General features: G+C 36.6%; 1 protein-coding gene across 8 annotated transcripts in view; it reads left to right on the top strand.

The window, feature by feature from the left end:
• The window catches only part of TBC1D5 (TBC1 domain family member 5), a 337,427-nt gene that overhangs the window by 245,661 nt on the left and 74,626 nt on the right, over window positions 1-17,140 (top strand). For all 8 annotated transcript variants that reach the window (XM_069007252.1, XM_069007244.1, XM_069007246.1 and 5 more), the window contains one exon: window positions 12,687-12,772. In XM_069007252.1, the coding sequence (XP_068863353.1) occupies window positions 12,687-12,772 (86 nt within the window). The remainder of the gene's footprint in view (window positions 1-12,686; window positions 12,773-17,140) is intronic.

Raw genomic sequence — 17,140 nt, 5'->3', positions numbered from 1 at the left:
GAGTCTAAAGTCAGTGCACAGATTATATACCAAAATAAGTGGGAAAATTATGTTGTTTTTTTCTTTTTGCTAGATGCATAGAAATAATTCAGTTTGCCCTTATTCCCTGTGCAGATAAAAGGAGATGGGAAGAAATGACAAAGAGAGTTTAGTCTGTGGTGTAACTTGTAAGTGGTGATTAACAAATTCAGTGCTTAATTATTTTTCTTCCTTCTTTGATGTTTTCCTGTGCATTTCTCCATCACAAGCTTCTGGTTTCTAATAGGAAATTACATCTGGTTCAGTACAATTTTGTCTCTCCTTATCCAGGGCTGAGTTGCTCTGCATGGCATTTCTTCCAAGATTTCACTTGGGTTTTACTATGTGAAATCAGGGAACTCTTCTCTGGGAGACTATGGCATGCTCCAGTGGCTTATTTCATTATTTGTTGAAAATACCAAAAAGTTTAGTGTTGTTCCAAATATCTGAGAGAGGCTTGCTCTCTGCTCCTTGGAGCTTTAAATCTCAGCTGGACAAGAAATGCTGTTTAGAAGTCATGGCCAGGAACAAACAGGTATCTAGCTCTTGCAGGTTTTCTAATAGTATTGTCTTTCATATTATTTTTGCAGCTAGGAAAATACCAAGTCATCTTACAGAGGGGAGGTTGTGGGGTATTTGGACTAAGAAAGGTGGGGAGTAGGTGCATAAAACTGAAAGGTTCTTAAGGAACAATCTTGTCATACATGGTGAAGTTGTTAAGATGGACCTGATACAGCTTTTCCATCTGTAACTTCCAGTTCTGGAGATAACCTGGGTTTGTACATCTAAAAACATCTATTATTTTTTCTGTTTCCTTGTCCTGTAGTCTATCAGGAGAGCTAAACTTTGGCTTGATGAACCTGTCACGTTTTGTTTGCTTCTTTTCACTGCAGCCATCACCAGGGAACAACCTAAATGTCAGAAGAAAGCTGTACTTAAAAGATGGGTGGCATATTTTACTTAAAGATGGACAAATACAATTTCCTGACCTTTTGTGGAATCAAACCTTACCAGAAGCCTTAGCATTATCCAGTATTAACACTAATATGAAAAGTAATTAGTACTTGCCATTAACCTAATGCTTGCAGCATCTCTCCTGTTCACTTTGAGAACCCCAGCTGGCAGTTGAGAGAACATTTTAGATACTGCATCTCTGATATTTTTCAGTGCCACAGAAGAGAAATACACATCTCTGTAACAGCTAAAAACAAGTTAATGCACCTGTGTCTGAGAGGGGGCCTGAGAGATACTAATTTACAGGCAGGAGTATGGATCAATGCAGAATAATTGAATTTCAGCCTTTTCTGCATTTGGCTAGCTCCACTTCTTAGGAAAATGTGGAATGAAAAGCTCAAATCAGTGTTGTTGTCTTTGCATAGGGTGATAAAGTTAACCTGCTTAGCAGAGTATTTGTTTCACATTTCTAATCTTTGAACAGATAATTGCCTCAATTACTTATATTAAAGTAACTTCTATGCACTTACAGTCCTTCTGAATGTAACAGTAGAGCTTCTTATGGAAGAATGGGCTATTAAAATTGTGTATATGTAAAATGAAAAAATAAGGGAAGGTTCTTTTATGTATATCCAAAAACATTTACTGAAGGTGTGTGTCTGCATATTTAATACACCATGAGTGGCTCATTTTCTTCAGTTTTTTTCCTTATCAAAACCATTGAGCACTGTTAATTTTCAAAGCAAAGGCAGCAAAATTAAGAAGTAGAGATATGGAGATAGGGCATTGAAAAAATATAAAGTGATTAAAAAACATAGTTCTAACTAGAGTTGTTCAAATAAAAAAAAAAATTAAAAAACCCAATTAGAAACAAAAGTCATAGAAAATGTGAACATATTGTGTTCCTTAAATAACCAGATGTTCTTTCCTTCCTGAAGGCAGCCAGGGCTAGGAATAAAAGGTTTAAAACTATTGTTTTAAGTTAACTGTGAATTTTGAAAATCTGTTTTCACCCTTTAGCAAATAAAATTCTAATACAGCAACATAAGCAAAGTAATTTTCATCTTTGGGTGTTCCTATTTGTATGTTGTTCTATGTTGAAGTGTTAACCTTATCACAATGACTTATTAGAAAGCTAAAGCACTACATAGAACATTACAGTTTTGCATCGCATACTAAGAACCTGACAACTATCCTTTGTCTGAAAGCTTACTGTATTTATTCTTCATTTTTCTGTGAAATAAGTTTGCTTTCAGATATTTTAACATGGTGAGTTGCCCCATTCATTGAGCAAGCTAGTTAGGAGCTTAATTCAGTGGAGACATCTTTTATCATAAGCTATCAACTAAAAAAAAAGAAAAAAAGAATGTGCTTGGTTGATGGAAATTAATTTGTTACTTATGCTAATAATATTCTAGTTACTGCTGCTTATATTTACTCAACATTGTATTTTAGCTATCTGCTGACATTGAAAGTGGCTATATAAATATTAAATTCTAACTAAATCCATGGAGAAGCATACATGACATTTCAAAGAAGTTGTATTAGTTCATCATGACTGGAATTACAGGTACTGCCAGAAAACTTAAGCAATAAAATATGGTCATGATCACTCATATAACAAATAGTTGGAGAAATCTGCATTCTAGCTTTTAACACTATTCACTATCTGAACAATGAATGACAAGGGGAAAACACACTGCTGAAATTTGGAACCAAACTCTTTGTACATTTATTTTCAGCTGAATTTTCTTCTTAAGTAGCTGCCACCGTCTCAGAGTTTTCTCCAAGCTGGTTTCATGTGCCTGAAAGGCTGTTGAGTTTCACTTTCTTCTTCTTCAGATAAATTCTTTTCTATACACTCATTAACTGAGGTGCTGCTGCAGAGCTGCAACTGTCCTTTGAACACTGCCGTTATGTCAGTATTGTTGTTTTGCCGTTTGTGGCAGGAGAAAAGCAGGTTTGGGGTTGTTTTGTTTGTTTGTTAGCATTGTGTGTGCAATCTGGCTTTAATTACCTCTCTTTAATGACCAGATTGCAGCCAATCAGAAGTTGGGATCTGGCTTAGCAGCTCATTAATTTGTACCTCCATGCAGAGGTACTGCTGGGGTGCGGGTCCACTTCGTTACAGGGGTACCAGCAAGGGGGAGGGGGACTCTGAACAAACACTTCTACGTTTTAGTTTTGATCATGAATAATGTGACTGATATTTCAGGAGCAGTAATACACTGGGGGGGTTAGGTGCATGAAAAGTAAGTTATCAGGAAGCTGGGATAATGGATATCCTAGTGCAGTATGAGCTGCCTGTACTTTAAGTAAGGAGAATTGCCTGACTGAGTAAGGTCACCCGTACTTTAAAGGAGAGTTACCTTTACATGAGATATGATTGATAAAGGAAATGAGGTTTTCCAGAAAAGCTGATTACATATCTCTTCATCTGGGAGAAAAGGACTTAAGAGAAACAAAAAAAGAAATGTGTTTACTTTCAGTGATTCACAGAGAACTTCCATTTGCCTTATTCTGAAAGTTTAAGATCTTGCATGTTCAATGCAAGGTAGATAGATTTTTATGGACAAAAATGTGGCACCATTCTCAGCTCAACCTCTGCTTTAACAACCACATGCAATTCCTTGTAGTGAACTCAAGCATTTTGATGTTCTAACATTCCCATTTGCAAATAAAGTTAGATGTAATCTAAACACCTCACTTAAAATAAATCAACATTTTTGCTGTAACTGCATGCAAAGCTTTCTAATGTGGACCATGATACTAACTTATTCTTTGTTTATGTTCATGTTCTTAAAATTAGAAACTTATGTTTTCCAATGAAATAGTCTATGCTTTGTTTTAAGAATTATTGATTTAAAAATTCAGTTATTGTGTTTCATTAATAGAATAAGGTATGACAGGCGGCTAAGAGTTTAATGATAAATTACTTGGAATAACCATGTTGCCATAGTACCACATAAAAATAGTAAGTGTACCATGAATTAAAAATCCGCTTCATTTTTGTACATTTGTTTCAACACCTTCTTTCCCAGTGCACCTATACATTTTAAAATACACAAAGGCTACATGGTCAATACTTGTGATACAACAGCTTTCTTATCTCTCTCAAAGTTCATTGCAATCTCTTCACTGGTACATTAACCACATAATCAACCCACCATAAAATAGTCATCTTCAATATATCCTGGATGTCACAAGCAATATTTTCAGGAGAAAAACTTGGAAAGTGGTTGATTAGTCATCTAGTCAAGACTTTACAAATGAGAAACCTTTCAAAGTCCTTCTCATTCTGCAGCACCATATGCAACACAGTAGTCATCACTCAAGGGAGAAAGCTGATCTCTTGGATTGCCAGTGGCAATGCAGTTCCCAAGTGTTGCTCTCTCCTTAGTGTTGCACATACAGGCCAGCGATGTGGGTAAGACCTCACAAATACTGTATCCATACAAGTTAAACAACCATTACATTTAAATTAATAGGAATATGGTAAGAAATAATATGGAATAAAGCAAAGCTTCCAGAACAGTGATACCTTGCATAGTTAAAGCCATGCCACAGGTAAGATGGTGCAGAAGCAAAGGATGTGTCCCAGTTCTGTGTGGGGCCGAGCAAAATGGGGCTTCAGTCCCCTGCTGGCAGCGAGAGCAGAGCCCAGCCAAGTAACTTCATTGTTCTCATTGCCCATCTTGTGTGGCCCAGCAGGAAGGAGAGCCATTGGCCACCTTAAGGGCAGGAAGGAGTGGGGGTGTTGCCTGCTGATTTCTGGGAGGATGGGGAGGTGCAGAGTCTTTCAGAGGAAATGGCTAAAGATGAGTTAGGAACTAGTGTTTCTACTTCTGGCTAACATTTGCAAGTCTCCAAGACAAGATGGGCAAGAAAGTTCTCTTTGGAAGATGGAATTTTTAAACTGTTCCTTCTATTTGAGCAAGTTGACATCCTCAGTAGCAAAGTAAAAGCGATTCTGATTGTACTTGCTGCTAAAGCAAGAAGCTGAAGCATTTTAAGCTCTTAATTACTTTAGCTACCAATAAAACTTATTGCTTGTGAATTTCTTGGGGCTGTTTCTTTCAATTGATAGGTTTACTTCTGTTTAAAAAGTCATCTAAAGCTACTGACCCTCTCCTAAAAATGTAATAATGTTATTTATAAAATTACACTAATAAAATGTATTTAACAGTGTTAGAGTGAGGTGATTATGGTTCTTATGTGCAACCTGACAATTCAGTTAATCATTTCTAGTTTGCAAGGTAGTTTATCAAAAGGAAGCACTTAAAGCACTTTGATTCTACCTAATCAAAAGTCCTCTGTATCATAATTCATTTACTAAAATCTGCAAAGCACAAACTGTGAGCTCTATAAAAATGGATTCAAAACTTTTCAATAGTATATGAAAGATTAGCTACTATATCATATCCAATCTATTATGATGGAATTTGAGTTCAGACTCTTGTGATATAAATGTAGATATACTGCTTGTGTACCTACATATTTTATAGTAAATACTAGTGTATCAGTTGTAATGAAGGCTATTGAGTACATTTGTATTGGGAAGTGCTTCTCTGAAAGAGCAAAATACTGTCAAGATAGAACTGAGAATGGTATGTTTTATCCTTTGCTGTACATTTTTATGGAAAATTAGGTTTGGAGACATTGTTTCTTTGTCCTTTGTCTTTTTAAGGAGCAGTAGTGATCAAAATGGCACTGCAGGATAATTCCTCACAATTGGAATCCTAAATGAAAGGAGTTGCTTGTCCCACAGCACCAGGACCTTAGCTTCTCTCTGTGATTCAGAGGAAAAGACTTGGATGTCATATTCCTTTTGGTGTGGTGTGTGCATGGGGCTCTGTGAAGGAGCTTTTTTCACTCCCCTGGGGACCTTTTTCAAGTGGTTTTCCATAGCACACTACACACAAAACATGAATTATTCTCTTTCTTCGCCACGTAGCAGAAATAACCAAATAGCACCTTAAAATGTTCTTGTTTTTCCCTGATATGTGAGATTTGTGTGCAAGCATGTATCTGGAAAAGATATAATGCTGTAAGGGTGCTTACAAGGGTTTTGTAAGTATAAGCTTCGGATAACTGCATTACTCACAAAGCCATCAGTGAGTTATGCAGGTTGTCCAAAACGAGTGCCAATAAAACCATAATGTGGTAGCTTTTCTGTACATAAAGATGTCATATTTTAAATCTCATAATTTGGAGCATTCCAGGGTTTAAAGCAAGGCTTGCTGTGTGTTCCCTTCAAAAGCCTGGAGCTTTCCTCCACAATGTTGTAAAACTCCTGTTCCTAACTGCACGAGGCTGCAAGATGCCAGAGCATAAATCTGTCACAGGGTAGAGCTGAACTCTGTCAGATTTATACCTTACTATTTAGTTAATTTACTTCTTAAAACCAAGGGTTCAGCTGAAAAATAGGCAACTAAATTAAGAGGCAGATTTAAAAGGTACTTAAGCGATTCTGTTGATGCAAGATGGGGATTTTACACAGGTTATGAACTTGAACGTTGGCAGGTCGGAGTCTTTTTGTCTGGAATATCAATAAAAGCTGATTTGGTAGGATTTGATCTACCTGTTAAAACGCAGTATGCTGTAATGCTATAAATGAAAATAAAAAAAGGCTTCCCAAGCAGTTAGGACAAGAAGCCAAAATACACAACTAGAAATTTCTTTCCGTCAAGTCACTGAAGCATTTTTAAATCTCACTTGTCATTTTTTTTCAGTTCTTCATCTCTTGTCATAGAATGCCCATGCGAGAGAAAGCATGTGTGTATGAAGTTAAAAACAGACCATAACGCACAGTATTTAAAATATCTTCCTGGTGTCTGAAATTTCTAGTTGCCAGGGGAATGGAGGGTTGTCACGTAACAAAACTGGAGATAATTTATTATAAGCCTAATCAGAGTTCAGGGGTGTCTTCCATTCTTGACCCCATTAACTGAACTTTCTTTCCTTTTCAGTTTTTTCTGAGTAATTTTCTTGCTTAGGAAAAATAAAAACCCTCTTACTTTTCTTTAGAAACAATTAAATATGACAATTCTTCATGCTGTTATTGCATTGTAAATAACAAGGTCCATGATTGAGACCCTAAGCATCTTCTGAAAAATGTAAACAGGAAGCATTATTCCCAGTTTAAGGATTATGGCATTCCTTTGCCAACACCAGTATTAGTGCATGGATCTCCTGACTCCTGTGATTAAAGGAAGTTCTTTATTAGTTCTGTGCAGCGTACACTTCATGTGCTGCTTTCATACACAGAACTGATAGACTATCAGTCTATGTTTTAGATGGTATTTTGACCTTGAACCACTTTTGAATTGGCAATAGTACCTTATGTCATCTAATGTCTTGCTGGTTTTTTTTTCATTCTAATAACTCAGTGTTTCATAGGTATATAAAATATCTTTTGTGCTCCAGCAGGTCGCTTGTTCTACAGAAGGTATAATAAGGGAAGAGGAGAATTAGCAGGTGAAAAGAAAGGTTTTTTGTTTGAGGAATGGTGTTTGCTTTGGGTGCTTTGGAGTTTGGGGTGGGTTGGTTGTTCAGTATACAAAATACTGTGATATGTTTCTGTAATGTTAAGCCTTTGATTATACTGTGTAAGTCAGTTCATGTGGGGTGGAGACAGCTGCTTAAATATCTGACAAAAGAATAAAAAGAGGAAAGATGAAGTTCTCTCTGTAAGTTATTAGGGAATAATTAGTAAATACTTCATATTAATTATTAGTGCCTAGTAGAAAAGCTGCTTCTGAACTGAACAAACTTATGCACATCTCAGCTGCTATATATCAGCTCTGTTCCCAGTCCAAATTTTTTCTATGTTCATGTCATCTTTATTGAAGAAAGAAGCAAAGATGATCTAGCAGGAAAAGGTAAACCTTTCCTGATTTCTCAGTCCTATTTGAATTTAGGGTCACATGACCGTCCAACTTTCATTAGAAACAAATGAAAGGGAAAAAATAGAATTTTAATACAAAAATGTCTTAGGCAGTACAATAATTATGAAGAAATCAAATATTACCATGTCAGCTGAAGAGGGGGAGAAAGGAGAAAATTGGCTTCCTAAAAATAATTGTTCAAATAAGTTGGACAACATTGCATCATGATCCTTCTTTTCTTTTTACATATGTTTGGTTCAGTCTGGTTTTTGGTTTAGGCTTAAAATATTAGTAGTTTAGGGGGGAAAAAGATAAATGCTTGGCAGCATTTGGTTAATATATTGGAAAAATTAGTTTTAAAAAATTCCACTGGACACTAGTGAGATGATTATTTTGGTAAGCCTCCTGTGCCTGGATTTAGAATTCACTGCTGCTGTTTTGTTTGTTTTTTCTCTGTTGCATTGAGGTTATCTAGTTTCAGATACAATCTATTAAGTGGAGTATTTTTTTAGTAGCTGAGGTTTTCCACCTGCCTACCCCAAAACACCTGCAACATATGTTTGTGTAACCCTGCAATGCTTTGTGGTTTGGGCCGTGAGAAATTCCCCCAGAGCTTTTTGCTTATAAACAGCTGAGCGATTCATTTCTCTAATGACAAGTGCTTTTCCCTTGGCAGTGAGGCAATAGCATGTTTGCTAAAATAAGTCTCATTTTCTGTTAGATATATTGAAAATCTTTCTTCATTCTTGTCTTTTATTCTGAACCTTCAGATTTTGTGCAAAATTGTATTTGATTTTTCCCCTTGTTAATAAAACTAAAAAGGGAGAAAAGAATATACCTCAACAAAGAAGAGTGTTATGGAGATTCCTCCACTTGCACCTGCATGTAAACTTTCAAACATGCCGTGTATTTAGAAGGTGAAATATCAGGTACATTGTAGAACAGCCTGTGACTTCTGTCACGCACGAAAGTGCTTTGCTGTATCCTGTCTATTCCGGGGGTAATGTGATGCAATATGTCTCCAGAGGCTAGGGAGGAAAAGGGGTTTACCTGAGAATTTGAGCATAATGGAGCATGATCCTTAGCTGATGGGAGTTGCTTTTCAGCAGTTCGTGCAGGTTTAGGGAATCTGCTGCATTCAATGTGATTCTGGCCACGGCGTCAATCCCCCATCTCGCAAAAGTGCAGCTGTGGCTGTAACTTACCTTGGCCCCATATCCCTGGAAGAGGATAAAGGCAAATAGAAAGTTCCCAAGAACCTCCTGGCAGCCATGGGAATTGGAGTGAGTCAGTCTGGTGGTGGCTGAGAATAGACAGGAGGACAGCGAGAGGACTTCATCAGGCAAATGAGCCGGGGATGGGGCGGGCAGGCAGGGGGATCTTTTAGGCAAGGAAAGGCTCAGAGGCAGGAATGCCTCAGAGATACCTGAAACGTTTTCAGGCTTTTTTTCCCTTTGGACTGTGGCTAATACATTTTGAAGAGACAAAGTCCAATATCACATCAGTTTCTATGTGTTTCTATATCTGAATTTCATACACTGTCCTTTTAAAAGCATAAACTGGGCATTTTCTACCCGTTGAAATAATGTTCGCTCTAGATAGACATTAAGATTAGAAGAATTATAAATCCAGCAGACTTCTACAAAATGAGTGTGGGAAAGGGGGGTCTAGTATTGGCATAGACAGCTTTTCTCTCTGATTTCTTCTTTCTTTACAAGGGGAAAATCATATACGTGTTAATCTCTATAATGCCCTCGCACAATTTCTTGGAGGGATTCAGCAAACTGTAAATTTGAAGGATTGATTTCGCTGTCATTTTAACATTATACTTGTAAGAAAAAAAAATTTATCTAAGTTCGTAGCAAAATAGTGTACATAAATTGAAAAAAAAAAAGGAATAACTTTATGTAAGTAAAATATTTAAGTAAAATAAAGTAAGTGTGAAAAATACAAGTTGGATCATTCTAAATGGCACTGTGTAGGAAAAACCTGGTTGCTGTGAATACTTTAAGCAACAGAGGTATGTTTTTTGTAAATAAATTGCTTAGCCTTTAGTTCTAATACATGGATTGTAATTTAGGGGACAGCTCAAATTGAATGCTTAGAGAGGGGAATTAGTTTAAAATTCTTAAGGAAGAAACATTGTAATTGTGTAGGTTTTCTGTTCTGCTTTTTACATTTAACTTACTGAAATGGTTGAAAAGAATACAAAATTTAAAGGACAATCACAGTAGCATAAAGATCATAATCTTCAAAATAACTTGGTTTTTACTGTCTGAATTTCAGTTCTCAGAAGTATTTAAATTTTCTGTTACTTCACAGATACTTGTCTGCTAACATATATGCAAGGTTAGGTTTTTTTAAATATTGAAATTTTTTGAGAGGATCTCTCAGTGATGCTACAAAAGAAGTTGCAGTAGTAACCCTTGGCATTTATTATATTGCATTTCTAATGTTTTTTCAGAGAGCTCTTTTTTCACTGCATGTAATAGTACTTTAAACTGCTTCTTCCTTTGATACCTTTAAACCTCATAGGAATTTAAATAGGCCCCTGTGAAAGTAATGCTTGAGCCTCATTCATATGTTCAAGTTAGATGTTATTCCTATTAATGGCTTTAAGTGCTTAGATAGCAGATCAGCCTTTCGTGTCTTCAATTGCTTGTCATTTCTGCATAAATATGTTTCAAGATACTGTTCCACACGATCTTTTCCCCTTGTTTTGGTTTTGAGTTTTTATTTAATTCAGAAGCAATATGTAATAATCTTTTTTATTTACTGGGTGTTGGAAAAGAAACTTCAATGTTTTTGCTAACTTTCAATATATACTGAGTTATTGGAAGCAAATTGCAAAGCTGGCTAGCACCTGGTAACATGTATTTTTCAAAAAGTTGTCTTTTGGCTTAGAAGTGCCCGTTATTTTAGCCATCTCTTACTCCTTAACCTTACCCTTCAAGACATGTAAAGAAAGAAGTTACTTAATTTATAGGAGAAAAGTTACACTGTTTGATTACTCGTGTAGAAGTCGCAGCACCATCAGTTATCCTCCTCACGTCAGTTTGGATTTGATTATCATAGAAATGTATTGAATTACCAAACTAGAGCAATAGTAACTAAAGCTGATTCATTGTTATTGCTGTCAGTTGATGAGGACTGACTTTCAAGCTCTATGAATAGGTAGAGTTGTTGAAACATTGTTTTTATAACAGGAGATGAAAAATGTAGAACGACCATTACAGTATGGGTGGTAGGATAGATGAGAATTTTTTTAATGCTTGTCTAATAGCTTTTAGTCGCTTCATTTTTTAATGAACATTACAAACAGCATATACATTTAAAATGTTTATTGTGTTTCCAAAGAAAGAAAATGAGACATTTCATACAAGATTAAGTCTAACTGCAGGAAACAATCTGGAAATTCCCACCCTTAAATATGCTTCCAGAAATCATCCTGGCCTTTGGTATCTACCAATTCTATAAATTTTTTTTTCTCCTTTTGTGCTCATGCAGTGTTTTGGTCTTTAAAATTCAAGTCCTGTATCCTCCTCCAAAAACAAGGTTTTCAAGAAAGGAGGGCTATCTGCATGTGGAAAATGAGATGGTAAGACTGTGGATACTCCAGTCTGTAATGAAATCTGGAGAGTAAATATACAACATGTGAAACTGAAACAGCTGAAGACTGACTCTGTCAAAAATATAATGTACTCTCACCTGTGAACAACTGTTTTGCAAAGGTCAATGTATAGTTCACTAAAACTGTACTGACTACTAGCAGGACTTAAGAAGGCAGATCAGAATATAAGGCAACAGCCAATAAATGATTAAACCTTAATACTTAGAAAGTATTTACATCTTTTATACAATGTATCTGATCATTATGCAGAAATTTACAATTTTGTTTTCTCTTACACTAGAAATTATTTAAGCCATTTCTCATTTATATGTATTTTTTTTAAAAAAAAAAAGCTCCTGTGTACCACTCTGTTATTTTGTCTCCATCTGCGTGAAAATTTTTTTACTTAAAAATATTTACTTTCCCTTCCAAATAGTGTCCTTCAGGATGCATGCATTCAATCAAGACACTTTATGCATATACTAGAGTCTATGCTTAATGTTCAATGTATTCTTAGATCCCAAAAGGATGATTTCAGAACTACTGAAGGCAGCATGATTCCGTGAAAGAGTTTCATTGTGTCAGAAGTGGAGAATAACAAGTGGATTCTGGTTTCAATATTAATTATATACTCTTTATTATATGACAACAGTTCTTTATTCATGGCCTCAGTTTTGAGTAGGGTGAAATTTGGAGAGCAAAAATAGGCTCCGTATGCCATCTAGTGGGAGTGCTCAGGTTATCTCACTAAAATTAATTCTTCACTTAACAGAGACAGTGCTAGTGATGTATTAAGTTCACAATGTTTGCTGTCGTTTCTCCAGACTATTACCATTTTCTTTAAAAGCATAGCACTTTAGCTTGGGGGTGGTAAAATTCTATACCTGACCTGCAGGAAGAAATCAGATTGGTATCTGTTCTTGTCCAAGAATTATTGATTTAATTAGGAATATTACCACCACAGCAAACAGCCTCATCACTGTGTGGAAGAGTACTGATTTCTGTGAGCATGGAATGGGCTTACAGTTAGAATTTGGTATTATGTTAAGTATTTTTAGTCTTCACTTTAACATAAACGACATTACTGCCTTGAAAAACCAAGATCCCAGGAAAATAAATTGTTCTGTAAGTTTCTAATCCTCATTATTGAACGTATTTCATGTCTCTGCTTAAAATCTCCCAGAAAATTACAATGAGGTATTTTTTTTATTTTTTAGCGAAATCCAAGACCAGTGACTCACCAGTTCCAACAAAATTTAGATTATTACAAAGCACGCGGAGCAGACTTGATGAACAAAACCCGGTAAGCTATTTCTAAATGTGTGTTTACCAAACTAAGACCTTACATAAACAAAACGTTTCAGAAGTCACGTTTATTCTAAACATGAATTACATAAGCAGTATTAGAAGTACATGTGTTTATTTCATGACATTTATTTCAAATCTGTCCCTTGACTATTATTACATGAAAAAATTGAAGTTTTTACACATAGTGTTGCAGTCACTCGCAGCATCTTTTTAAGGAAGGCTAAGGGCACTTTTACACAATGATGTGTCCTAAAAGCAGCGGGTAAAACATTGCCAATGTGAGTTCTGTAGCTGAACTAATTCTGATAATGCACCTGGAGTATGTGTACCAGAAGCTGTCTAAGTTAAGTTGAATTAATGTAAATCTAGTTTGAAGTACTTTTTACAAAACTTTTCCTCCCTTCTTTTAGAAGTGGTTTGTAGCAATAATGCCAAAATTCCTCATCAAGGCCGTATTATCTGGGTGGCCACAAGGTGAGTGCTGGTGCCTGGTGGCTCCTGGTGGCTGCAGGGCAAGCCAGCACAAGAGATAATGCTTCAATTGACACAATTACAGGCAGTTTCTTGGGTTGCACATGGCCCCAGCCATACCCTCTGCCTGCTGATTCATTAGAACTTGCTGGCTTTTGGACCTTTGCATCTCTGTCACATTCTGTTGCAATCAGCTACATTAAAAGCCAACTAAAATTAAAATGGAGTAGTTTCAAAAGCTTTTAAAAATGGACAAAGAGGCAGAAATTAAAGCTAAGTACAGTGACTGCAAAAACATCTCTTTCTTTATAAATCAGGCTTTAAAGTTGAGGACAGGTGTCAAAATTACTGCATTCTATTGCATTTTCTTAATGTTTTTACTTACTCTTTTGAAAAATTATCTCAAATGTTGCCTAAACTGGAGAAATAAGTTGTTTGAAGTTTCAAAAAGAAAGATTTCAAGGATTTTGAAAAAACAAGTAAATCATAAAGCCCAAACAAGAATGACACCTGCTGGAAGCCTAAATTCCAAGAAAAAAAAAATCCATTGGATCTGTGTAGGAATATAAATTAATTGCACACACATACACAGAATACTCACCAAAGGAGATGGAAAGTTGTTTAGAATAATTCAGATATAAGAAAAGCTGAGATAAATTCATCTCAAGACAAAAACACTTAGAGTAGGTCAAATGTGGTAAAAGTGTTTAAGATTGCACTAGGGAGAGAACTGGAAGATGTAACATTAGGAAATGTTTCTGCAGTGAGCAGAGATGGATTAAATCAACTACCACATCTTTTTCATTTTTAATTCCACAGGCTCAGTGATATGTTTAAAATATCTTGACAAATCTCTAATATATATATTGCTTATTTTATCACATGTAAAACTTTTTAATTGGCCATGTTCATATATTTGTCTCTCATCTCTTTGTAATGATTACTTACTGAAAAGAGAAATGCCTTTGAATAAGGCCTGCTTAAAACAAAACATTTCCATCTTAGCAGAAAACTGCAGAGATTGAATCATCTTCCTACTGCTAGTTTAAAAATACACCATTCACAGTCAAGGTCAATGATGCTTATTGTGATGAAACAAAATTGTTTGCTTCATAGATGGAATTCACGTCTCCTTGATACTCATATTTTTAAACTGATGCCTTACTTTTAAATGCATCTGCTGATAACTCAACAACATAATCAATCAGTATTTTTCTTGTAATTGTTGTACATGTCTGGTACATTTAGATGGCTAAAATGTAGATTGATCCATGTTTAATGGCTGTAATCATCCTTTGCATTAATATATCAGACATTTAAATGGTAAGAAATAGACACATTGTTCTTATTTTCCTGAACTTCAGCTCAGTTTTAATGTCACTACTCCAGAGATGTAGCACCTCACTATTGTTCATTTTCTGAAGCTGTCATTCAGAGAAATTGCACAGATTTTACTTCATAATACATTTTTTAAAACCACCTCTTGAAAAGGTATTTAGATAGCATCATTATTTATTTTTCATGAATTTATATGTGTTCTGAGCTGATCATTAGCAGTGTCAGTTCATAGCACAGCCAAATCACACCACAGGTTTTTAGGAGCTGTGATAACTATCCTTTCTAATTGTCATGTAATTCTAAAACATCCTTGCATGTTACTGTTGGAAGCATTTCTCAAAATCATGTTTCGGACATGAAGGCTTAGAAATTGTTTATGTTTATTGTTCCTGTAAAATGAAGTTTTTCTCAAAAAGTCTCCTTCCAACCATCTGAAAAATGCAAATAAACTAACTTGTCCTGGTGTACATATATGTCAAAGCAGCAAATCAAACTGTAGAAGGACAACTGTCACTTTCTATTAAGCAAAATATAGCTAAAAAAAATAAACAAGAAAGAAACAAGCTGCTGGACACAAATACACAAGCTTCTGTAAAAGCTTTGTTTCCTGCGTCTGTGGACCATCACAATTCCAATGATACATTTAGCTCAAAGTATCCAGTGGCTTTGTTGCTCAGGTGGCCTGTCAGAGTAAATAATTTATTTTTGGTTAATACAATTTTTTGTGCAAAGTCAAGGGGGGTTTTTTGTGATTGTCAAGGTTCTAGACTTAGAGACAACATAAATGGACTCAATGTGCAAGCCATTATCTTCCTTCTAAGGTAATGTTTCAGGTGAGTGAGTGATATATACCACACCAAACTACAACTTTAGTGATTGTTTGCAGTAGACTGAGGGAAAAAATATGCTAAATATACTAAAGTTTGGATTCTGAATCTCAGCCAAGTTATTACTGGTATGACCTCATCTGTTAGCAGGTTCCTATAAAAAGAGAAAACTCAGCCTACTACAGGCAGATTATTAAAAAGAAGAAGCAATCCATTGAGTCTTGATTAACTTACCCAATTCCTTTTCTTGTCTGGCATAATCCACTAGAGCAGCAACTTCAGTTTGAAATGCTGACATTTGTTCTCCTGTATTTACCACAAAAATAACCAAAAATTAAAAAGGGCCCTAGGGAAAAGAGATTATCAAATCTCCCTGGCTGTTTCCTGTGAGCCTTCTCATATAAATCCACCAGCCATCACTCACTCAGAACTGGTTAAACTGGTAAGTCTAGGTTCTGGAGGGTCTGAGGGAACCAAAGTGTTGGACTCCTGAGGGGGGCTGCCCTTAGGGGGTGACTCATGTCCTTTGATCTTCGGTGGGAGTGTGCTGGCATCATTCCTGGCAAAAGCTGACAATACAAGTCTCGAAGGGCTTGGTCTGGAGGGGTTACCCTTTAGTGGCTCAAGTTGTTTGACAGCTTGGACTTAATATTTCTCAGGTGGAATCTCAACTTCAGTCTCATGAACTGCTTTTCACACTGGTGTTGTTGCTTCCCTTACCTTTTCAGGGGGGTTTCCTCCAATGAATTTCCTGCCCAGAGGGAATGAGACTGTTCATTGCACAGCCTGTGCAGTCACAGGTGAATATTCATACCCCTGCAGGAGGCTGTAAAAGGCATGTTTCCCTCCCTTCCAAGTACGTGCCAGTTGAGCAGTGGTTAAAGGTGCAGTATTGGCATTCAGTTGCCTGTAATAAACTGTAAGCCACGACTCTCTGTTGGCTCCTTCACTGCCCAGGCAGGAGAATTAGAAGGGAACTTTGAAACCGACCCATTAATGCTCGATCACGTGGGTGTTTGTGTTGTGGCTGTTAGGTTTGCACTGTTGGGTGCTCTAGCTGTTAGTGGAGCCAAATCAGCTATACCCAGAAATTCCATTTTGTGCTGCAGCAAAGATCCAGCACTGTGATACACCAGCAATCCTTGAATCGGTCAGTGCAGGCACCACGTGGAGCGAGCTCACTACAGTCTCTGGATTTCTTTTAGGGTCAGGGTCAGCAGACTTCTGCTTCTCACCCAGAAGCCACCAAACATCCAGAACTCTCCTCCTCCCCTTCAGCTGGGGAGTGCAAACCTGGCCTCAGCAAAGCACCTGCAGCTTTTGCACATCAGCAATTGTTTGAGTCATTAACCATTAACATGTCAGTCTCGCAACTTCTCAGTTTGCTTTTGAAACCATTTGGACCTCCTGCAAGAGTATTTTGTAGTTCTGCAGATGCTTTCCGCATGGTGACTTTGTCAGTCATTCTCAGGTGACTATGGAAAGACTTTTTGTAACACCAGCAGCTATCAATATGATGGGGAGAGACAGAAACATCCTGTAATTATTATTCAGCAATCATTCCTTCTCAGCTTCCATAAACTGGGAAGCAACATTTGGTCCCAGTCTCTGCACTGCTGTTCCTCCTAAAAAATTCTAGATGCCATCTTTCTTCATCACCAGTATATGGCAGAAGTGCCCCCATACAGCTTGGGGCTGTATCTTGTGAGTGTGCAGGTTCTCATACT

Source organism: Aphelocoma coerulescens, chromosome 2 (genome assembly GCF_041296385.1).
Source record: "Aphelocoma coerulescens isolate FSJ_1873_10779 chromosome 2, UR_Acoe_1.0, whole genome shotgun sequence".
Classification (NCBI taxonomy): Eukaryota; Metazoa; Chordata; class Aves; order Passeriformes; family Corvidae; genus Aphelocoma; species Aphelocoma coerulescens.
The sequence above is the reverse complement of the archived record's forward strand: the minus strand, read 5'-3'. Positions and strand labels throughout refer to the sequence as shown.